This window comes from Lontra canadensis, unplaced genomic scaffold (genome assembly GCF_010015895.1).
Source record: "Lontra canadensis isolate GAN:19392208 unplaced genomic scaffold, GSC_riverotter_1.0 scaffold40, whole genome shotgun sequence".
Classification (NCBI taxonomy): Eukaryota; Metazoa; Chordata; class Mammalia; order Carnivora; family Mustelidae; genus Lontra; species Lontra canadensis.
The window spans coordinates 4,847,001-4,872,184 of record NW_022631034.1 but is presented as its reverse complement, the minus strand read 5'-3'; the positions used below and the strand labels follow the sequence as shown (position 1 = coordinate 4,872,184).

The window sequence follows — 25,184 nt, the reverse complement described above, 5'->3', positions numbered from 1 at the left end:
ATCCATCAGGTGGGTTGCTCTTCTCCCATACATTCCTTGTATCATCAGCTCTGAAGTGTGAGGCCAGGATCAAGCCCACAGTCATGTCCTTGTAGAGTCGCTCACTTTTCAACATCAGTTTAGAGAAGGCAAGTGAGAGTAAGTGAGAGAGAGAGAGAGACATACACACATACAGACGGAATGAAAATGACAGAGACCGAAAGAGAAAAGAGCAGTGTTGAGGTGATGTTCATCACCAATCACACGGCAGCTCTGGGTCACTTACATATGAATCAGAAGGGAGCCTGTGAAATGAATCCCAGTCCAGAAGGCAATTCTATCTATATATCCATCTATCTATCTACCTTTTAAGTGAACTCTACTCCACCCCAACATGGAATTCGAACTCATGACCCCAAGATGAAGAGTAACATGCTTTACTGACTGAGCCAGCCAGGTACCCCAAAAGACCATAATGAAATTAATCAAATAACCTGCTTTTGCTTGAGCAAGAAGTTCCATCTCACCTCCACTACCTGTCAAATGGCCACGTGTTTCTCATATGCTGGTTACAAAAGAAACAACTGCAAATTAGCTGAATACTCATTCCCAATGTTATCCTTTTAGCCTAAATACTCGAACACATGTAGCTCATAAAAACTCAAACATTAGACAAGCAAAACTCTTCTACAGAATCATGAAATGAGATATTAGGGAGAAGAGTTCAACGTGCAAAGGAGTCACTTTTTAAAGGTAATTATCTCAGAAAGTTGAAAATAAAGTGCCTCTCTCGGGCACTATGTTTCTATGTTTTCCATAGAAACATAAGTGAATAGACCAAAATGATGTTAATAACAATTTGACATATGTTTATTTCATTCGATAATCCTAACTTCCCTGTGAAAGGAAATGGAAGTAATGTTATCATTAGTCCCACATCATAGATAAAGTAAATGAGATTTATAAAATTTAAGCAAGCTTGTCCATGTTTAAAGTGAGTTAAGATTGAAGTCCAGGTTTTACAATCTATTCCTGAGCTGTGTTGTAAGCCCAGTATGAGGAGAAAGCAGACTTGTTTCACACAGAGGTATGATGCTATGCCACTTCTCTTTGACCATACAGAAATGCTATACAAATTTGGGGGAAAATAATATGCAAACAATTTGAAGTGATCTTCAACTTTGGAACATGACCTATGTTAGGGCTCCCAAACCAGTCTCCTTATTTCAGGTCAAATCCTAAAGCCTCAAAGATTGTACATGTCCGATAATTGATTCATTTTAAGCTAGACAGGATGAAAACACTGTTAGTTTCCTTACATCAGTATGGTTTTTCTGTATTACTTTACACGTTTTCTTGAAAACTGCCTAGAATTTATTCTAGCTGATGGGATGCTTTATCAATGTGTTAGATTTTGGTGAACTGCAAAAAAAAAAAACCAAACCAAAACAAAACAAAAACAGAGAACAAAAATGACAATGGCTAAAAAGAAGATAGAAGGACATTTCTTTCCAACTTATATAGATTCTGCATATAAGCAGTCCTGGGCTGATCTGCCCATTCCTGATCATTAGAGATGGATGCTATTTTTAGCCATTCTTAATGCACTGCCTCATGGTCCAATACAGCTGCTTGAGGTCCAACCACTTATCTGTCTCTGTTCAGAGAAAGGAGGAAGAAGTTAAAAAAAGAGAGCATTCCCTTCCCCTTAAGATTTCCCAGAAGTGTCATCACCTTTCTCTTGTATATAATTGCCCAGGATTTAGTCACACAGCCACACTTAACAGGGAGAGAGTTGAAATGCATTATTTTAATTGGAGCTTAGCTAATAATCAGGGTTCTAGTATAAAGAGGGAGAGAATGGATATTAGAAATGAACTGGCAATCTCTGACATAGTAAAAAAGTAGTTCCTTATTTTATGTACCATTTCTATTATTGAAATATATTCCACATGTAACAGTGTACAATACATTAATTTGATACATTTAAATGTTTTCATACGATTGTCATTGAGGTGGAATTTAGCACCTCTATCCCATTATGTCATTATCATTTCTTTTTAGTGGTTGGAATAAATCGTCGTCTTTCACTAAACTTGATGATTATAATACAATATTGTTGTCTATAATCACTATATTGTGTATTGGATCTCTACGACTTATTTACTACTTGTTGCCAGTTTGTAGCCTTAAACAATATCTGTCCTGTACCTCCAACCCCCTTCCCCTAGTTAACCACCATTCTACTTTCTGTTTCTATGAGTTTGGATTTTTCAGATTCTACATAAAAGTGATATCATATCATATTTGTCTTTCTCTGACTTATCTTACTTATTGTTAGGTCTTCATGGTCCATCCATGTTGTCGCAAATGGCGGGATATCCTTTCTCATAGCTGTATCCCATGACATTTTAAACATATTTTCTGTATTTTATGTCAGAAAATCTATTAAGTTTCTGCCTAAGGATCATAGTTATTATGTTATTACATACTATATTACTACCATATTACTAAGAATAAGAGAAGCTGGATAATAAATGGTTGGCTAAATTATTTTGTATTTAAATAACTGACTTCCAAACTATTGTTACAGAAGATATAGATTCCAGTTGGCCAAATTGTGACTAATGGGACTTTCATCATTTTTCTTTGTTTTTGTCACTTAGAGAAATGAGAATGCATTGAGGATTTAGACTTATCATAACAATTAGATATGTACACAACATGATGAATACTATTTAATTATATACAGTTTATAACATTTTTACTGGTGATGAGTCAAGATTTTCTTTTAATGCCTCACACAGTGTCTTACACATAAAAGATAGGCAATCAATGAATGCTAAATTGAATTGACCTTTGCTACTCAGTCGAATCTATTTGCCTGACAGATAAAAGACCCTTGATAGCTTCTGGTGGTATTCAATCACTAGTCTGATGACTAGCGTTATGCTGGCTCTGATTTAATCCGATTGTACTAGATGGTTGTGGGTTATTGCTGAGGACAGGCAGAACCACAGGGAATCAAATCCATTCCTGGCTATGTAAGCATTTTGCTTAGACAGTGATCATACCTGCAGCGTCAGAGATTAGGAAATCCTCCAGAATACTGAAGTGCATAGAGGTCAGTCAAATCAGCTCTGCCCTGGAGCATAAGGATTAATTTATCATGAAATTCATTACTCAGTGCAATTACCATATTTACCATCATCTTTAATCTTACTCAGTCCTTCTCAACTATTGATTTGGTAATATATTATAGGAGTATATTTGATTATTTTCTTTTTATCTGAGTTGTATGTCCTGTGGTTAACCTTTTAAAGCATGGACATAAAATTACAGTAAGACACTCCACTAACTGTCTCCGATTATAAGTTATACAACAGAACAAAACTTACACTCATTATAAGGTTTAATTTGTTTTTAGACACACACACCTGATTGTTTGGAATTAGGATGGCCTTCTTCTTTTTTTTTTATTATGTTAATCACCATACAGTACATCATTAGTTCTTGATGTAGTGTTCCATGATTCATTGTTTGTGTATAACACTCAGTGTTCCATGCAATATGTGCCCTCCTTAATACTCATCACTTGGCTAACCCATCCCCCCACTCTCTTCCCCTCTAAAACCCTCAGATTGTTTCTTTTTTTAAAAAAATATTTTATTTATTTATTTGACAGACAGAGATCACAAGTAGGCAGAGAGGCAGGAAGAGAGAGAGGAGGAAGCAGGGTCCCCGCTGAGGAGAGAGCCCGATGCAGGGCTCGATCCCAGGACCCTGGGATCATGACCTGAGCTGAAGGCAGAGACTTTAACCCACTGGGCCACCCAGGTGCCCCCCACCCCCAGATTGTTTCTTGAAGTCCATAGTCTCTCATGGTACTTCTCCTCCGCCTCTGATTTCCTCCCTTCATTTTCCCCTTCCTTCTCGTAATGCCTTCCATGCTATTCCTTATGTTCCACAAATAAGTGAAATCTATGATAATTGACTTTCTCTGCTTGACTTATTTCACTCAGCATAATCTCCTCCAGTTCCATCCATATTGATGCAAATGTTGGGTATTCATCCTTTCTGATGGATGAATAATATCCCACTGTATATATGGACCACATCTTCTTTTGCCATTTGTCTGTCAAAGGGCATCTTGGCTCCTTCCACAGTTTGACTATCATGTATGTTGCTGCTATGAAAATTGGGGTGTATGTGGCCCTTCTTTTCACTACATCTGTATCTTTCAGGTAAATACCCAGTAGTGCAATTGCTGGGTCATAGGGTAGCTCTATTTTTAACTTTTTGAGGAACCTCCACACTGTTGGAGTGGCTACACCAACTTGCATTCCCACCAAAAGTGTAAGAGGGTTTCCCCTTTCACCACAACATTTCCAACATTCGTCGTTTCTTGCCTTGTCAATTTTTGTCATTTTAACTGGTATCAGGTGGTATCTCAATGTGGTTTTGATTTTAATTTCCCTGATGGCTAATGATGTTGAACATTTTTTCATGTGTCTATTAACCATTTGTATGTCTTCTTTGGAGAAAGGTCTGTTCATGTCTTCTGGCCATTTTTTGACTTTATTGTTTTTTGGGGTGTTGAGTTTGAGATGTTCTTTATAGGATGGACTTCTTTTATTAGTCATCTTGGACACTGTTGCATTTTCCTTCCTGGTCACCTTTATAATGCATTGAATTGAAAAGAAAAAGCTCATAATCAGATTTCTGAAGGTAGTCACTACATTTATTTAAGAGCTATGGACATTTGTTTGGCTATTAAGCATCTCTACTTTTGTTAATGGCTAGGGTAAAAATGGGACCGTGTACAACCTAGATATTTTTAAAATTTCTTTTTACAAATTTTGTATAAAGAACAAAAATTCATCACAAATCCATGTTCTCTGATGGCTGAGGCAGGGGCTGAGAGGTGGGACAGTAGAGGATGGATTTTTCAACTTACAATTGAAGGTGTGTTGTCCATCTGTTTTTCTCACTTTGTGTTAACTCAGTGTCTTTGAGGGAAATGTTCTTGTTTCATGGTTTCTCCCACTTCCCCTTCCCTTACCCAAGATAGCATCTATGTGATGGAGAAAGCTTATGTCCTCTCATGATAATGGAGGCAGATAAGGAGAGGCCACTTGTCTACATATAGCCTTAATCCTGTCTCTTGGCTCCTCCCATTTTCCCTAGAGTTGACTTTGGTCTTGCTGGTTGTGGGGAAGCTGCTGGCATCCCGGCTGACTCAGGGTTAGTGAATCTGGTAAACTGTTTCCTCAGCACATTTTGAGCATTGGGGTCCTACTTTACTTGACCCCATTTTTTCATGCTGGCAGAGGCTCTGCCATTCCTTCCTCTGGACAATGGCTTCAGCTATCTAAACCCTAGGAATGACCATGGCCATAAACATAGCAGCTCCATAGTAGTCCCTCAGGCATTCAGCTTTTCTTTCTCTTCTATGAACCCCAGGGAGCCTCGTCTACCATGTGAAGGCTGGGGATACTCAGAATGATTATGGCCTCCTCTCTGCCATTCCCCTTCTCTAGAAGTATGCACACATATGTGCCAGAGCAAACTCAAGAACTCAAAACCATTCCTTCTTTCCATTTGGGGTTTCTATTCTTTATGTCATCCTTCCACTTCTGGGGTTTGATGTTGAGACAGTTATGGAGCAGTAAGGACATTATTCCCTCATCCCAGCACTAGATGGGCTTTTGTCTACAGAGATCCCTCCATGTTTTCCTCCTTCTTATTGACAATCAGTCACCCATTTCCCTGGGGCTATAATGATAGATGGGCTGCCACAGGTGTGGGGAGGAGACCAAAAGAATACAGTTAGCAACCCAAAAAATAATTAAGCAGTATTTAAGTATTTAAAGGATATTGCCATTGTTTACTAAAATACCTTATCTCTTCTGAATTGCACAACTTCATTCCTTCCCATCTGTGAAAAAATACATTTAAAAATATTTTTTCCTCTCAATTGATAAGTAGTAATGTGAGTTCCTAGACTACCCTTCTTTTTTAGTAATTTTGAATAGTTAAAATAATTTCATCATTTTGATCCATCTAAAGAATATCATAATTTAAATCAATTAGCAGTATCAGAGCTAGCCACAATGGCCAAGCCATACATGCTGTATGTCCAATAACAAGTTCTCATTACTCAACCCAACAATTATGGGCACCAAGAGGCATCTGGCCAGCTCAAGTTCTCCATGATGATAATCCCTGCAGTGCGCAATCTTTTAGAAACTAGGCTCAGGTTAAAGTCTACTGGGAATAGGGCTGTATCCTCTTGCTTCTGAGAGCCAGGAAACTGCAATGTGGAACAAACCAACCAAATTCAGTGTCAGAGAGCCACAAGGATGGTGCAGGAAAGGGTTAGTCTCCAGTGTACCGTCTTGTTGAGACCAATCAATTGTTCTTCCTTTTGAATAGTTTACCTTAAACAGAGAAGGAGTGCATAAAAGATAAGGCAAGCTGTGAATTTGACCAGGTGTGCATGGTTATCACTAAGATTAAAAAAAAAATTAAATCTCCCTTCTCTATATATAGTGCATTGTAAATCAGCCAGCAAATACTAACTTGTGCTATTTTGCATCAGATATCATGCTGAGCTCTTTGGAGTTAGAGAATATTTACAATACAGTCCCTGATGTTAAAGCTAGAGTCTGTTGAAAGATCATTCATTCATTCAGCAAATATGTATTGATTGAGTTCCTCCTTTGTGCCAGGCACTGTGATTTGTGGGTACAAGGCAGAAACAAAATAGATATGAACCCTGCTTCCATGGAGCTTATAATCAGGAAATACTGTATTCAGTAAGTGACTCCGGCTGTAACCAAATATTCCCAGTTCTGCCATATGGCGTTCCTTTCCTTTCCTTTCCCAGCAAATAAAATAATTCAAGCACGTTCTGGGTAACTTCCGCAGGTGCAGTCCCTCCTGAACCCGCTGATGATTCCACTGTCACTTGGCAGGTCTCATTCTGGATTAGCTCTCTGCATTCCTGCTGGTTCCTTCAGCTTTTTCTGTGTTTGGCTTCTCTAGGCAGATGTCCTCTCCCTGCAGTGTTCACCTCCACACTCTCCGTGAGCCTCTCCCTTCTTTCTCTGAGGTCTCACAAGCTCTACTTTGTAAGAATCTTTACTGAGGGCTTCATCTGAGGAAGAGGTGAGCGGAGAGGGAGGAAGTGAAAAAAACAAACAAACTAGAATTTAAACCCGTGATAACTACTCCTTAACGTGCGTTGGTGTTCACAGATGGACACCATCTATCTCAGCTCTGCAGAAGTTTGTTCGGTCACACCCAGACTTTCTTTCAGGGTCCCAGGACTGTAAGCCTCCAAACCTGCTTCAGATCTCAAACATTCCTCCTCATGAAAAAAAGAAGCCAAACATCGTTTTACCTCCTAGAAACACAGGTCTGTCCAACAGGAAGGCTGCCCTTTACAGCAGTCTACAGAGCAACTCTGTGCCTGTCTTAACTCTTCCCTTCTCGGCCATGGACTTCACCTTTCCAAAATCCAAAAGGCTTATTTAAGTATTTTCCCAAACAAAAAAAAATGGAATTCCCACAAAGGTGAATTCCACTGCTATCTTTGTATCACAGAAATGCCTTTACTTTGTTGTATTCTGCCCACAAGTAAGGGGAGGCCAGGAATGATGTAAGGGTGTATTATGTGGCACCCCCCCCCCTTGGAGGCCAATAGCAGAAGGATGAATGAAGTCTCCTGGAGGAAGAAATAGCTGGATAGTGGGAGGTAGGTATATGCGGAACAGCATTTCAGACATAGCAAAGAGCATGTGTAGAATCCCCAAAGTTCCAGGAGGCACAATATTCAAACAATAGCAAGGCAGGCACTGGTGAGGCATGGAGAAGGCAAGAGAGATGAATTAAGTCTGAGAGGTGGACAAGAGTCTTATATGCCATAAAATTGATTTTGACCTTTATACTAAAGATCATAAGAAAATAGCAAGCAAATAACAAGCAATTTTGTGAAGCCCATGTGTGGGCATACTTGTGAATGTATGTGTATAATGACAAGGTTTTCTTTATCAGCATCTGTGTGGAGAATGGCTTAGCTAATGATCTCAGGTGGCATATGCTAGATGCTAAATGAGAAGGAACAGTGGGATGTACTGATATTTTCCCACACAAATGTAGATTTATTAGACATCAAAAATTTCTTCCCAAAGCTCCAGGAAGAAGGAATACTGTAGCCACAAATGATGTTCCTAAAGGGTGAGGCAAAATATAATACTGTGATAATTTATCTAATAGGTCTATGTGACTATACACATTGCTGAAAAAGTACCTGGTAGGATAATCTTATGGAGGAAGAGTTCCTCCTGAGTTGACATCAAAGGCAGACATAGGGTAAAACTGATGAAACTCCAGCTTCAAAGCCCATCCTTCACAAGGCCTTTTGGACCCTGGGCTCATATTCATTTTATTAAAGAAAGTTTTATACTCTTCAGGCTCCCCAAAATCTGGACCTACTTCTGTCTGATTAATACCCAGGCATTCATGGAGAAAGTGGGATCTGAACTAGCCTTTGAAGAAAAATTAAGTTTTGTATATGCCAAAAGGAATGAGAGCTCTTTTGGGCTGAGGAGGACAGGAGGGACAGTAGTAGTGCATGGGGTGATTGGGAGGCAGTGAGTTGATTAATCAGTGGAATCTGCTTTTCCAACTCATCATCTACAGTGTCCGTAGAGACGTAGTTTAATTTTTTAGGTTCTTTGAGATATAATAAATGGAGTACTTCTCAGATTAGCTCAAGCAAGGGGAGGTCTATTGTAATGGAATATTTTGGGCAGGAATATGTAGACTGGGGTTGGAGGAGAGGTCAGGATTCAGAGATTCAACCTGCAGAAGAAACAGAATTTCACACTAGTCTTCCACCATCATTGGACCTAACTATTTTCTACCTGTTTGATAGTGTTTCCATTACCAACTGCCAAATCTCTCTCTGTTGTCAATATAAATTCTTAATTTAATAATTTTGTTTGCTTACAATATTTGCTTCCTTGTGGCTCTGGTCCTGCTCTGGTCCTCATTCTCTTAACATTTCAAAATTCAGGTTCTCTGAGAGGAAATTTCTGCCATATCAGTTCACTGTTCCTTGACTAGCAAGGTCATAGATCAATGGCTAGCCTATGGCTTGGGTTTGTATACCTTTTCCAGTTGGGTATGCCTGGAATGCAGAATCCTTATACAAATATGGCAGCCTGTGACTGTCCCGTCAGCAGGGGTTGTGCAGAGGAATTTCCCTTGTGAGCATGTGTAGGTGCAACTGGCATAATGAATGGCATGTTCAGTATAGCTGAAATCATACTAGCTCATACTTCCTGAAAGCTTCCTCTCCATCCCTGTGTCAGGTTCTATTCTAAGCACTTCCTATATATTAACAATCTTGTGGGGTAGTAACTACCTTTGTCCCCATTTAGCTGAGGAGGAAATTGATGCCCTGAAGATTCAAGTTACTTGCTCAGGATCATGCAGCTAATAACTAGTGGAACCTGGGTTCTAGCCAGATAGTAGTTTTTAAAGTCCATTGTCTTTTCCATCATATGCGAGATTTTATCTGAGATTTTAGGAAGACTGGTTTGTAGCAGAGATCAGAGGCAGAGAAATCACTTACGGGACTAAAGTAGGTTGCAGTGATGCAGTGGGTGAACAATAAAGGAGGGACTAAAAAAACACAGAATGGATGGGAAAGAGAGGATTTCTCAGACATGTACAAGAAAACAAGAGCCACTTGGATTTGATGATAAGTTGGAACAGGGGTTTTGAAATAAATATTCAAATGAAACACATTATAAATGCCCTCCTAATGAAAAAACAAATTGGAGAATATATTTAAAATTCCTTAGCATGGAAAAATGATTAGTTGGAAAGTACAGTATCTAAAGACTTTATCCAATGCTGTGGAAAAAACTGTTATATTCTTTCCTACAGAGAAGTATCATACCATGAAAATGTCCCTGCCTCTAGATATCCCCACAAAAGGCTGGTTAGACTAGGTTATTGAGAAACTCTGGTTTTTCTAATTTAGGTCAGAATTTTGAAGGAAAAACTTTCCCCCCTTCCTTTGTAGCATGGAATAAAGAAAATTTCTGGGTGAGCTATACCTCCCATGTTGATATTCAAGCTTCCCAGAGTCTCCTGGGGAGGCAGATGTGAGGGCAAATATGCCAGGCACTGTAATAAATGTGGCAGAGGTGTGAACGATATTCCCTGAAAGCCAGAGGCTTCAGCACCTACTGTGGTAGGTCTGTGGGGTCTGAGACACTCCTCTCAGAAGCTGATATTTAACCTATACTCCTTCTTCCTGCATTAGGTTGCTGGCTACCCATCCTCAGTTTGTAGTTCCAAAAACTGTGTCCAAGCATTAGACTTCTTTGAGTGGTAGCAGTCGTGCCTCCCCAGTCGCTCTGCAGCTCTACCCAATCTTAGTTCCTCTTTTTCACATCCTATACGTCTTGATGAAAATTCAAACCCCACCTAAATCACTTTTATTTCCCTTCTCTTGAATTCTTGAGGTGTTTACCACCTGTCTTATTGTGAGGAAAACATTGTTCACTGTATTTAAGGTACATTCTCTTTAGACTGCATTTTAATATTTTAAAAAGGAGAAGAGATAGAATGCCTTCAAAAGACCCAGTTTAAGTCAAAGTATTAGAGGCCACCTAGCCTAGTTACAGTGTAATTCTTGTTGGTCAGAAGGCTGTAAAAACCCCAAAGATGAAGTTCTACTGAGGAGGAAGTGGTAAGACATTGGAGCCTTTAGAGCTGTTCTAGCTGCTCAGAATCTCATGGAGAGCCATGAGAACAATCATTAGGTCTACCTCTTTTGTTCCTCTGAGAAAAGAGCAGAAAAGGAAGGACAGTTTTGAAGAGTAAGGAGGGAGCACTGTTTCTGCTTGTTGGTAGCGTGAAATAGCAGGACACAGCTTAGACATGTGAAGACCAGCATGCGTAGAGGGACTATAGATGATCAACAGCTGTATGCCTTTCCCTAGAATTTTGCTGAAGGTTACATATCTATCTTTATTTCCTATACAACACAATTCATTAATTGATTTTTTTAAAATCAGAAAGCAATATTTTTACAGTCAGGTAATGAATTAAGAGCCAAAGTTTTAGTTTCTAATCCTGGTTGTAGGTCTACACTTGAGCAAGTCATTTTACTGAGCTTTAATTTTTTTCACTTATGAAATGGAAATAATATCAACCTACTTAGAGACACTCTATGTACATCATTCATTTAGTCATCAAATAGTAATAAAGCTGTATTGTGGAAGCCACTGGTCTAGTCACTGTGGGTACATCAGTTGAATAGTAGCAGATAAAAATCTCAGTCCTTTGGGGCTCATTGATTAGTATTATGGGCCAGGCTTTCTCCCTTCCTCCTTTCCTTCCTTCCTCTCTTTCTTTTTTCCTCTCTTCCTTCTTTTCCTTCCTTCCTTCTTTCTTTCCTTCCCTTCTTTCTCTCTCTCTCTCTCTCTTTCCTTTTCTTTTTTCTTTCTTTCTTTTTTTCTTTCTGTCTTTCTTTCTTCTTTCTTTCATTATTTGCTGAATAGCTATGATATATTGTAGGGTTATTTACAAGTGAATAAAATCTGTAAATTAGTTATTGGGCTTTGTGATGGAACAGAAATAAGGAAGCAAGCTGACATTTAGATGGAACTTTGCTGCAAACAAGCTCTATGACTATAAGACATAATGTTAACTCATATCCTTACCTGTAGATGAGAGTTAGACTGAGTGATTACTTTAGCTTTAAAATGTGCGGTTTTGTTTACTCCTATAGGGATCACAATGGTGACTAAGAACTCTCTCAGTTCTCAGGAAATGGGTTGCAAAATTCCAACAATTAAATGATGGCAAAAGGCACCATGTTATACTCTGGAATGTGATCATATGCCATTTTCTGTCATTTTCTTGTTATTTCACTTGTTTCCCTGCTATATTACACCAAAGTAGGACTCAAAAAGTGCATAATATATATTTATTGTCTGGATCTGGTAAAACTCATTTGACACCAGAAGCCTAGATTTGCATTTCAGCATTCTAAAGTGATCTCTATTTTCACCCCTCAAGTAGGCCAAATTCTGTCCCTATTGACTTATGTGTTTTACTTATTACTTTGACCAAGGACTTCTTTTTTATATATCATAAAAATAGAAAGTTTGGAAAAAATTAAATTTAGCTCATCCTCCATTAGAATAATTTATTCATTCTAGATTAATGAAGTCTTATTATACTTGTATAACGAGAGAGGGACAATCTTATAAATAGTAGACCCTGATATGCAGTACAGGTGTATCTAACCCAAATATTACAGTACCAGAGATGACAATGAATTCCCAAAGTTTCCAAGACACTAGTTTTACTGTCATGGGGATGGGAGACCGTGAGGCAGTATGGATTCTAGTTAGCAGTATTCTGGAACCTGACTCCCTGCATTTGAATCCAAACTCTGCCACATGCTGCTGGGTGACCCTGAACAAGTTGCTTAACCTCTCTGTGTCTCAGTTTTCTCATTTGTTAAGAGAAGATGATAGCGCAACTTCAAATAATAAAGCTCATTAATATTTGTAAAATGTTTAGAACAGTGTCTGAAAAATGGAAAGTACTTTATAATTTGGGGCTATTATTTAGGAGAGAGCTGGAGAGGAAGTAGGAGTAACAGATGCAGCACATAGAGAAGCTGGGTATAAAAAGGGAGGTGAGAAACTGGATTGCAAGCACAGGGAGGGGAAAAGTTCAGGCAGTCAAGCACAGGTGTTTCTGTGTCTTTTATTTCTCAGGTTAGGGGAAGTCTACGAATATTTGAAGGTGGATGGAACAAAGCCAGTGAACAGAAAGATGGAAGAAGGGAAGGATGCTGTGGGGGTGGGATAATCTGTAATAAGGACACAAGTAATTAGAGAAGATAGAGGGTAAGTACTTATTGAATAGTTTCTGTGTTCCTCAGAAAGCCAGACAGACAGCCTTTATGATATGTTACGAATCTGGAATTGAAATTCTGAAGAAAACAATGCAGACTGCCATACCCCTCAGATGTTCAGGATCAGGCAGTGGATGGGAGAACTTAGTGAGCTAGTGTGGGGTGATTGTCTCATCAGAGGACACTCTAATGATATGCTAAAGAGGAAGGAACTATAGCCCTGGAGTTCAGCTGGGTTATCCTGGAAGGAGCCTCAGAGACAGACCAACACAGTGTTCAACAGACAGAGGCAGGATAGCTCCGGGAACACAGGCGTCGGGCATCTGCAGCCAAACCACAGACAGCCCAGAGGCCACCAACAGGCCATGGCAGGAGACAAAACAACTAAGCTGTGTTCAGCTGTCTGTGGAGTGGCCACTTACACATCAATGTTTTTGTCACAATTTCCACAGGAACATAATGTGGCTTAAGAGGCAAATTCGAATTGAAGATCTCACACACACACACACACACACACACACACACACAGTCTTTTCTATCTTCACTGGAATCTTTTTTTTTTTAAATGTCCCATAATATGGCTTAGAAAATAGAGTCTAACTGAAATCTTTGGGCTCTCCTATCCAGAGAAAGGACCAGCATCGTTGGCAGATTGGGTATCAGGCATATTTGGTAATTTGAGAAGAACACACAGAACTACAAGCTTAGCTGAAACAAGAGGAATAGGACTTATTTTGGGCAGAAGAAATTTTTTAAATTATTTTTTATTTTTTTGACATTTTCTTGAATATGAATGAATGAATGAATGAATGAACAATGTTCAGTTAGCCAGCAGGAAACTCTTGGGCAGCATAAAGGACACCATCTTCGTGGTGACAAGGGGTAAAAGGCTTGAGAGAGGCTCATCAAGGCCTGTACATCCTACACTCTCAGGAAGATTCATACTTGAGTGTGGATGAAAACCAGTGTATTAAAACGGTAAAGCATTTAAAAAAGTTTGGCACTGCCTGACGTATAGTGGGCTCTACATAGGATTTTGTCCCTTTCTCTCTTCCACCCAAGGTAATTCTTTTTTAAAATACCACTTCTCAATATAGATTAAAGAGTTTTGGCCCTAGCCAAAGGGATCCTAGGCATCAGGAGTAGGAGTGGAGAAGATTATTTTCAACAGGACTCCCTTCCCTGAGTTCTCCAATCCAGGCACACAGCAGCCTCCTCCACTACCACTAGCTAAACTTGGCTTAATAAATATATGGCAGGTAATGTATCCCACAAAACCGGAGTCCTACCCAGAACCTCTCAGATACAATATAGCAGTTCTGTGTACCCATTCCCTGCTTCTGCTTACTTTGCTGCTAACTGCTTTCACTGTGACCTTCAGAGGCTCACACAAGGACAGAGCCAGAAGGGCCTAGGAGTTTTGTTCCCCCAAAGCAGCAGTGACTGATCAATGTGGGAGTAGAGAAGCCCATACCCCTTGTTTGTAAGCGAAACAAATTTTGACATGTAATTTATACTCCAGAGTTTCCCCAAGGTTCAGACTGAGGCTAGAATCACTTAAAATTTCACTCCTGCTTGGCTTCTCCTCCAGTGTCCTACTTTCCCACTTCCTGACTCTTTTTTTTTTTTTTTTTGGAGCACATTCTTAATAAGTCACTTGCATACAAACCCTTACCTTAGATTCTGCTTCTGGGAGTACTCAGTCTAAGACAGCCCTCACTTATTCATTCATTCCTTCATTCATTCACTCATTCAAAAATGTTCACTGAGTGCCTGAGTGCTTTCTTCCCAGTCCTGGAAAGAAGAGCAATACATAATTAGATAAGATGTACCAATAGATACTCTCAAGGGAAATGTGGAGGATATAGAAACTACCTATTTCTAAGCCAAGGGAAACTTTTAATATATGAACATATTATTACACCTGAAAAAGTGACATACATATAGTAGGTTCTTGTGGGTGCTGAAAAATTTGATCAGTCCTTGTCTCGTAATATTGACCATTGAGAAGAGCCAGTCATTTACTTAGAAATCAATTTATTTGCCAACATTTATTGGGCTCCTACTGCAAATTAGAGTTTGTCAAACTGACAGACTACGTATAATTTGAATAATGTGTACAAAGCTACAGGAATACGATAAAAGAAATAATACTTTTCCAAGAAAATGAAAGGCTGGGTCTTGGAGGATAAACAGGATGAATTCTGGACAGAAGTAGAGAGAGGCATTTTAGAAAGACAAGAGCAAACTCCGCAGTGATCAGGTGTGAAAAAGCATTGGCAGGGCTCTGATTGTATAGTTTAGGAACTAAAGCAAGGCTCCCATAAAGGAGAGAGGCAGGAGATTAGAGATTAACCTCAAGACACAGGATACCCACTCAGCAGTGGGTTTTTAGTACTCCAGAACTTTATCCTGTAGCATTGGGGAACATTCAAAGATATGAGGTTTGCCTTAGAAATAGTACAAGGGGCGCCTGGGTGGCTCAGTTGGTTAAGTGTGGTACTCTTGCTTTTGGCTCAGGTCATGATCTCAGGGTTGTGAGACAAGTCCTGTGTCAGATTCAGTGTGCGGTCTGCTTAAAATTCTCCCTCTCCCTCTGCCTCCGCCCTTTCCCCTGCTTGCGTGCTCTTTCTCTCTTTCTCTCTTTCTCAAAAAAAAAGAAAAAAAAAGAAAAAAAAAGGAATATGAAGGATGTGTTCAAGAGTTTGAGAAAGACTTGGGTCAGAACATTAATTAGTTAAAAGATTGTTCCTAGGTTAAATCATAAAGAATTTCCAATATTCAACCATTTTTGACCTGACAAAAATGTGAAGTTCAAACTGATCAGCAAACCAGGAAGAACAGGAGTGAGAATCTGAACAATGGCACAAAGACTAGAGGGGAGGACTAAAATAAAAGAGACCCAGAGGAGAGAAAATTAGCATGAAATGAACGATCCACTGGCTGCGGGGCCAGAGTTAGCTGTAGAATATTGGGTGAGACAGTAAAGTAGAGTTTTCTGAGAATGATGGAGTGAATCATGGAATATTTGCCAGGGAAATAGGGCCCACTGGAGGGGTGGTTTAGAGAGTGTGGTAGGGAACCGTACCATGCTTCCCACTCCCGGCTCTATCCCATGTTACCTTGCAATGCTTCATGTCTTCAGTTCCTTCTTTTTAAAGATTTTCTTTTTAAGTAATTTCTACACCTAGGGTTAGGCTCAAATTGACAGCCCTGAGATCTGGAGTCACATGCTCCACCAACTGAACCAGCCAGGCACCCCCTTCAGTTTTTTTCTTTTTCTGCTCCCTGACATTGGGGAGACATATGATACCCAGATACCTACAGTTGTGTCTGCTCCTAAAGTTAAGCCAACAAATAATGCAACCCCAAGTACTTCGTTAAAGCAGACCTGTTAATAGCAGGAAGAGAAAAGCCTAGTGGTCCTCTAGGACCAATCTAACCAGATTGTTCTTTAACAGGGATACACAGGGGATTCTGAAAGTCTCCGAGAATAAACAGAAAATCCTGTGGGGGTTGTTTTCCTACTCTGACCTCAACTCTGAGCACTCACCCAGAACCACAATATTTCTTTTTTTTTTTAATTTAAATTTAATTAGCCAACATATAGTACATTATTAGTTTTAGATGTAGTGCTCAATATTTCTATTTAAAGTGCCACTGAACTTCTTCTGTTTGTGTGGAAATAGATATTGGTCAAAATGTAATCTGTGTTTTCAAGAAGGCATGTCATTTCATTGTCCTTCAAATAACACTGCTTTCCTAAAACAGAAATTATCTATATGCTTAACACAGTCAGGACTTGGAGAACTACATGTCTGTCTAGATAGCTTATATCATTAATGCCACTTGAAATGGGCATGGACATACTGTTTAAAATGATCTTAACTAAAGTTTTGACAAAGAAAACACTCTAGGAATCCAATAAAAAAGACCTAAGAAACATTGAATTTCATTTCTTTCTGCTTTTTCTTGTAACAATTCTTTGTGAGAATTTAATTTCATTCTGTTACTTCTTGTAAGAGAATTAGTGAGAAGTTTATACAGACGAAATATTTTTTCTTAATATTTTTTATAGAATCCAATGAACTTAAGCTACTATTTGGAGAATATTGTTCAGGCATGGGCCTCAGCCAATTACACAGACATGTTTATTCATACCACAAATACTGACTGTCTATCCACCAGACACTGTGGTAGTTGTTGGAGACACAGTGGTGGGCAAAACTAGGAATGGTCCCTGCGCTCAAGAAACTTGTAGTCTAGTGATAACAACAAATACTAAACAAATAATGTTTAGTATTTAGTGTAACAATAAATTTAGTATATTAGTATAACAAAAAATACTAAAAAAACAAACAAAACAAACAAAAAAACCCCTTTGTTTCCAAACTACAATGAGCTTCTGAAAAGAAAATAATGGGTATCACATAGTGGGGGACCTGTCCTACTCAACAGGATAGTCTCTGAAGAAGTGATATTCCAAGTTGAGATTGGAAGGACAAGTAGGAGTCAGCCAGGTGATGAGGGAACTGGAAGAGCACTCTTAGCAGAGGAAGCTTCAAGTGCAAAGGCACTGTGGTAGGAAAAAGGATGACACTGTTCATGATATTCATAGATGGCTAATGTGGCCCGAGCAAACAAAGCTAGAGTTGCAGCAGAGGCTATATCAAATAGGACCTAGGAGGTCATGTTAAGAATTCTGGTCTTCATCCTAAGAGCAACAGAAAGTCACTGAAGGCTAGAGAGTGGTAGAATTGGATTTACCTACACTAATCATTTGACCAGTGAGTTTTTATTCAGTATTTAACAAGTGCTGTGATAACTGCTCTAGGTTCTTAGAAGTCATATTAGGCATGGTCTCTACCTTAAGTAATAATCTGGTGTGAAATTGTAAGAGGAAATTGAGGGTGTGTCAAAACTTTGAGGCAGAAATGAGATAGTCTTGGGAAGATAAGATCTAAAATATCTTCAGTTGGTTATGGCCAATGCAAGTTGGTATATAGAGTTTTGGTTCTGCTTTTTTTTTTAAAGAATTTTGAAGGAAGAGTCTTCTGACAAAAGGAGTCATCATCAATAATTCTGTCCACTGAAACCCTCTGTCTGTTCACAGATAAGACACCACACAAACAACTATGCATCCAGTTCCACCTCCTTACCCCACCAGTGCTCCTCAACCTTGATGTGGAGTGACCAGTTGGAAAGGTGAGATTTAGAAGCTGTCTAGATTTACAGCATAGCCTTCCCCCATCTCTGTTCTGATCTGCCTTCATGAGACAAGGACAGAATATCTCTAAGAACTAAAGTGCAGATTAGTCACACACACCCAATTAAGCAGGACCAGATTCCTTTAAGAAGTTGTTCTTGTCTTTACAACTTCATTTGTTCTTGTCTTTACAACTTGTCTTTACAACTTCATCTTTACAACTAAGATTCGCAGACTGGCTCCTGGCTGATTTTGTGATCAGTCAAGTCTCCTGTAGTAAAAGAGCCTGTATGTCACTGAATTTTCACACGAAGAACAGTGTCCGGGAGCATTTTAAGGCAAAGCTACCCTGTTTTAATTTGACGTCAGAACTCAGTGTACTCCTCATGTGGTCAGCACACCCTTGTTTGCCCTTTGCCTAGATCTGCTTGGAATAAAACATGTACTTTAATGAAAGAACACTCTAGAAAGCAGATCGTGATGCCAAATATGATGCATAGTTGGTCATATTAAATTCCAAACCTTAGTTTCCCCCCTCAAACACTTCGTTTCAATATTTGTTATTGATTGTAGGGTTAAATGGTCATGTGGCTATTACTCCATTGTATGACCTTTTTTGTTTTAATGAAAGAAGATGAAAAGTTTTAATTTTATTTTTTCAAACATGACACACTTGGCTTCTCAAATAAGTTGAACTCTCCATTGTAATGGACAGTCAGCATGTTCATTTTACTTCATTCCCTGGGTGAGGCTGGGCACAATGACTCCACTACTCTGTGTAAGTTGTGAAGATGGATGTGGACATTTAAGCAGCTCAATGTCCTTGGCCATTTGTTCTCCCATGACTGAAGTACCTGAAAGATAATCACTTCTGTTCCTCAGGGGAAGATCAAAATGTGTTTTTCAATAGAGATACACTGTGAAACAATGCCTACAGGATACCAATAAGCTGGCTGATTCTGGAATGTAGCTTAAAAGTCATGGGGACAATAAAATTTTTACTCAACTCACCTTTATAGTCCCACATCTTTCCCTTAAATATCTGCATGTAATACACCTATTCTGGGCACTTTTTCTTTTCTTTTTTTGCTATAAACACAGATTTCCTTGGAAAACAAATGAAGGGAAAAGAAGGGAGATATGCAATTCACATTTCTTTATTGGTAATCTCACTCTAATTCCATTTTTAATTTTTAAGTAAATTCTATTGTCCTTTCCCTTCATTATGAAAATAAGCCAGCTCTCTGTAGAAACTTTGCCAAATAAAGAAAATTAGAAAGAAAAGCAGCTTCCTAAACTTTACTTCCACTATTCAAGAAAAACTCACCATTCTTTTAGTAAATTTCTTTCTCATCTTTTTCACCTGCACTTCACTTGATTTTTCTTTACATACTTAGGATAATGTTATATGTGCATTATTATATCTTGGTTTTATCTAATTTAATGTAAAATAAACATTCCCCAGACTACCTACAAATTATTTAAAAAGTAATTTTGGTATTTATATAAGTCTTTTAAAAAGATACATTGTAGTTTGCTAGGCATAATCTGTGTTCAAGTTTGGCACCACAATAATTGGAAATATATTATTACCTAAAGACTGAAATGCAATTAAAAGTATTTCTGATTGTTTTTATCATACATTTACTTTAAGAAATAAATAATATATAAATTTTTAATATTGAAAGATGCTTATAGTTTGACCGCTTTCCAGGAAACTATAGAGATCTAAAATTTCATCAACAATGTTGGAGAATTTCTGCTTTGCTTCATCCTAACCAACACTGCATATTATTTTAAAACACACACACACACACACACACACACACACACACTTCGTTGGTTTGATGGGAGAAAAATTGTATTTCATAGTTATTAAAATTTCCTTTCTTTCTTTTATCTTTCTGGGGTATAGTTATACACTGATTGGGGCTTGTTTTTATGGCAAGTTTATCTGACCATTCAATGTGTCTACAATTGATTCAGCGTCATGATTTGATTATTCTACTGGATTACAAACTTGGAAATCAGAAAAATTACTCATAAAAAAAGCATAATTAAATAACCTAAAGCTTAAGTGATCCAAAATTCTAGTTATTTAAATTGCTTTTATTTACAAAACATATGTGTAATTACTTCAAACAAGAATGTTTCAATGTCTAAGACATTTGTATTTCTCAAGACCTTCTCACACCACGCAGAGAAAGTACACCTTCTCATGCTTATTACATCTTTCTCTCTCTATTCTAACAGATGAAAGAACGGAGCTGAATTTTTATTGAAATTCCTGCTTGCCTGAGTTTGTGTATTTCTTCCCACCTGAGAAGGAGAATTTATGTTTGATTTGGATTATTTCATTTTCATCTTTTTAAAAAAATTAGTATGTCTTCTTGTCAGTAATACCCACTGAAACCAGGTTTATTATCATGCTTTGTGTCTCTGAGTGTCAAATTGGCTTCTGGGACTGGGTTTTGAGTACATATTTAAGAAGTTAGGCATGATTTCACAGATAATGATTGGTGAAAAGTGTGAAAAAGAAAAACCCATTTTCCGAGAGTTTTCCTCCAACTTCAAACCTTTGCCTGAATCTCAACCAGTGCGGACATCTTTACATTTTATGGTAGTCTTGATCTTATAATGAGTTTGAAAAAAAATCAATATAAGCTTTCAACAATGAAAAGTAAACATTTTGAAATCAAGAATTCAATGAATAGGACATAAACTTAAATGAGATAGAAAAGGGTTCCCAGATGGAGGCAGGAGGGTGCCACGATAAATGATATTTATGCCAAATGTGTGATGAATGTATTGGAGATACTGTGTCCCTCTGGGCTAAGCTTGGAACTAAACATCTCTAGGTCTATGTTCTGGTTATGTGTCACAGTCTACTGGCAATCAACATAAGGGTTATGTGTCTTTGAAGACTGGAAAGAGTGGATGCAGCTAAGAGCTTTCCTGAAACGTCACAGGAAACAATATTGAGGCTACATGATTAACTGTTGTGTTAGAGCAGTAAAAAAATCCAGGCACAGCCCTCTGATTTATCACTATCTGTTCAGGATTTCTTAAAATTTCTTCCCAGGTGTCACACAAAAAGGCAAAACTAATAAGTGACATAGTTATTCAATAGCAAATTTTGTTACATATTATATAAAGGAAACTATGTCATCTGAATTGAAATGAGAAATTCTATGAACTTTTAACAAATACTTTTGAGTCATTGGATGTCTTTCAGCTAATGTTCTTAGCTGTTTGTAAATTCAACCAATCTTTCTTTCTCTTGCCTTTCTTCCCACCTCCGCACCGTCCTCCTTCCTTTTCCTCTTATCATTCACTTAATGCAACACGTATTTATTGAGTGTCCTTCTTTAGACACTGTGCTAAGGGCCATGCTGTGACCTACAAGGACATCTTAGGAAAACATGATAATATGGTACCAGTAGTTTTGCCATAGAAGCCCATACTGTGATTCCACTGTCATCTCTGTCAACTAGATTAAACCAAAACAGTGAGTCATTCCTTTAAGTAGTTGAATCAGTTGTGGATTAGCTGGAAAATTATATTCATTCGAACTTGTATTTTAAATGGCTTTATGTGACTCAAAGATGATGTATATAATCCCTTTATTCAGGTTTAAATTCAATGAACTTTTTGAGCAACCAGAATTTGCCAATAATCATAAGAATGTCCATACTTCTGTTACCACTATCTGTCTATCATCCATCTATGTGGTTGTCTAGTTGTCATATATTTATTATTTTATTTTTACAAAAGAAGCCCAAGTCTACAGAGGGCTTGCCCAATGTCACATGGCTAATATAAGAATTCAGATCCATTTTAAGTTCTTTGATTCCAGGTTTATTGTTCTTCCTATACTACAGTGGGGATGTGAGATCTGCCTCAATAATATTCCATTTATAAGATGATGTGATATAGTAATAAAAGCATGGGTTTTGGAGCGAAACCTGGATTTAAATCTGGCTGTCCACTTACTAGCTCTTTGACCTTGAGAAATCTGATTAATTTCATTAAATCTCAATGAATTAATCAATAAATTAAAGATAATATACTTACTTGTGAGGTTATTGCAATAATGCATGTGCAATTTTCATCTTGTCTTTGGGTCTTGAACAGTTAAAGGATCTTTTTTTCTCTCCTTACCTTTATCCAACTCTGAAGTTACATAGTGCTCATTTTGATGATTATTGTATTATTCTTCAAATATTTTCATTACATATTTTTTCCCCTTAACAAAAATTCTATTTCTTGGTGGGCAGAACCCTTTTCTTATATTTTCTTCATAAGTCTCTTAGCACTGGTGCAGTATTTGACCCCAAGAAAGATGCTCCTTATTTGGTAAATTCTCACAGAAGGTAAAATTTATGTACAATATTAGCAGTTGCCAATTTAAATGAATGTGATAGAAAGTCTTTCATTTCTATGTTGCTATTCAACTTGGGAAATTTTATGTTAAACTTCCCTGATTTAAAAATGCTAATCCAGGGGCGCCTGGGTGGCTCAGTGGGTTGGGCCTCTGCCTTCGGCTCAGGTCATGATCCCGGGGTCCTGGAACCGAGCCCCGCATCGGGCTCTCTGCTCAGCGGGGAGCCTCCTTCCCCCTCTCTCTCTGCCTGCCTCTCTGCCTACTTGTGATCTCTGTCTGTTGGATAAATAAATAAAATCTTTAAAAAAAATAAATAAAAATGCTAATCCAGGTAGAATAGTCACTTGCAGTTTAATATAATAAAGCTTATTAAAGCTATCTAGGTGAAAGTCATAAGGTAATAAAATGATTAGAAAGGTTTGAAAAATAATGACTCTTTAGTAAAGATATTTCTTACACAATTAAGAATGATCTTTGTCCAATTAGTTTGAAATCTGATGGAAAGACGGTATATGTCAATATAAAATACTTCTGATGTTTTCATTTTTAACCCACAGAAATGTATCCATTTCATACTAAATTCACCCAAAATAATAAGTTCTGTAACATATGTTCTCAAGTATTCTAGATCATGATTCAGCAATATACTGATTCTTAACAAGGCTTTCCTCTTCATTTTTTAAAATTACCATCCATATACATGGATTTTCATAATTATGTAATGAGCTTACACTGAGAATAGAACTAGCCCTCAAAATAAAACGAATTTCTGCCTTAAAGAGTTACATGTGGAGAAACGGGGCTTGATCTACAGTTTTATTGTAATTATAGTGCCTACTGTAGAGCTCTGTGGAATACATATGCAAAACAAATCTGTGGTATTAATATGCTTTGCAGCTGAGTTGTATAGACCTGGTTCCTGACTGCATATAATATATTCTGTGTAATTTTAGACCTGCGACTTCTGTGTTGGAAGAACAAATTCCTGCCTATTCCTATACCCATCCTATTGCAGATTTCATACAGCACCAGCGCAAGCCAGTGTGAAACGACAAACAAACAAAAATAAACACCCAACTATGCTGCTCTCAGGAGAGGTTGGGCCAGGGTACTGTGAAAAGGAATGGCATATTAGGGAATGGCATAACAGAGAATATAAGGTTTAGAAGATTAGGCTTCCATCAGAAGCTATATTATCCAAATTCTCCCAAGGAGGGGGGAGAAAATAAGAGTCTTTATGTTTTATATGTATATGTGTATGTGTGTCTTACATCTATATGTGGACTTTGGTCTATGAAATCTATGAAAATTCAGACAAAGTCGAATATTCTGTTTTTACTGTCTATATGAATGACTTTAAAAACTTAAACAAATAATACAACCCAGGCTATAAAGGAACATATAAACTAGTTAAGAGAATATTTTTTTTTCAGTATCTTCACTAGTTGGAAGCACACTCAAAAGAAACCTATTGTTAAGATAATTATTCAGGTACCTTAAGGAGCTGTATAAGACATATCTTGCTTGACATACTTTTAATGATTAAGAATACTTCGATGTTTAATTGCTGTCTTCAAAATATTTGTGCTCATATTTTTTCATTAATCCAGGCTTTTACTGAATATTTTGTTAATTGTTAATTCAAAATATCTCTAGGCTCATCCTATGGATAAAAGTGTTTCTCCATTTCATTCAGGTTCTAGGACTTTATTTTTTTATTATCTGAAGTGCTTTTTTATATAAAAATAATTTGTACAAAATGTATTTTTAAGAGATTTTATACATTGTTTTAACAAAATTCTCAGCCATATTGTAAGCTCCTTGTGGGCAGGACCCATGTTTTATGTATCTCTTTACCTACAGAGCTTAGAACAGTACTAAATTCATAGAAATTACTCAACAAAACCTTGATGGAGAGGCCAAGTGGCCAGACTGTGATCTATGGGAGTTATGCTTATGACAACTAGGTATGTACACTGTGAGTAAGAGTGGACAATTGTTTCTCTATTTACTCTTCCTCTTTGATAATAAGCCATTAAAAAATTAATTCCAGTATAGTTAACACACAGTCTTATATTATTGTGGGGTGTACAGTATAGTGATTCAGTAATTCTATACGTCACTCGGTGCTCATCATGATAAGTGTCAGCTGTTTCACTCACCCTCCCACCTCCACTCAGGCAGCCACCAGTTCATTCTCTATAGTTAAGAGTCTGTGTTATGCCATTTTGTCTAGTCTTTAAACTTGAGTGGCGCAAGGGAGTCTTTTTTTATACTTCTTGAAGAAAACAACTATAAATATTTTGGGGGTATGTGATGATTATATTTAGAAAAAGAATACATGAGATAAATATAAGCTTGCACATAAAATAACTTGTCTTTTAGTTAGTGATGTCATTTCTTTTTACCCTGGTATAGGAGCTGAATTTTAACTCTATATCTAGAGGTAAATGAAGGTATTGCTGAAAATGTATAGCCTGTGAAATAAAATAAACATAATTTGCACCTATGAGGACAGTAGAAAATTTTTCATCATCTTATGAATTCTTTGAGCAAAGTATAATGTACTTTTCTTGGAAACACATACACCAGAGCCTTAGTAAATGAACAGTAGTCTTTACTTGATTTCTTAATGATAGTAATTGCTGGTTATAGTTTTT

At 37.7% G+C, this 25,184-nt stretch overlaps 1 protein-coding gene across 3 annotated transcripts in view; it reads left to right on the top strand.

Annotated features, from left to right (window-relative positions):
• The window catches only part of PTGER3 (prostaglandin E receptor 3), a 185,516-nt gene that overhangs the window by 56,784 nt on the left and 103,548 nt on the right, over window positions 1-25,184 (top strand). For 2 of the 3 annotated variants that reach the window (XM_032870101.1, XM_032870099.1), the window contains 2 exons: window positions 18,048-18,139; window positions 20,394-20,503. The exons of the other annotated variant lie outside the window; for it this stretch is intronic. In XM_032870101.1, coding sequence (XP_032725992.1) covers window positions 18,048-18,139; window positions 20,394-20,397 — 96 coding nt within the window. In that variant the 3' untranslated portion in view covers window positions 20,398-20,503. Of the gene's footprint in view, window positions 1-18,047; window positions 18,140-20,393; window positions 20,504-25,184 lie in introns of those variants that run through there. 3 annotated transcript variants of the gene reach the window in all.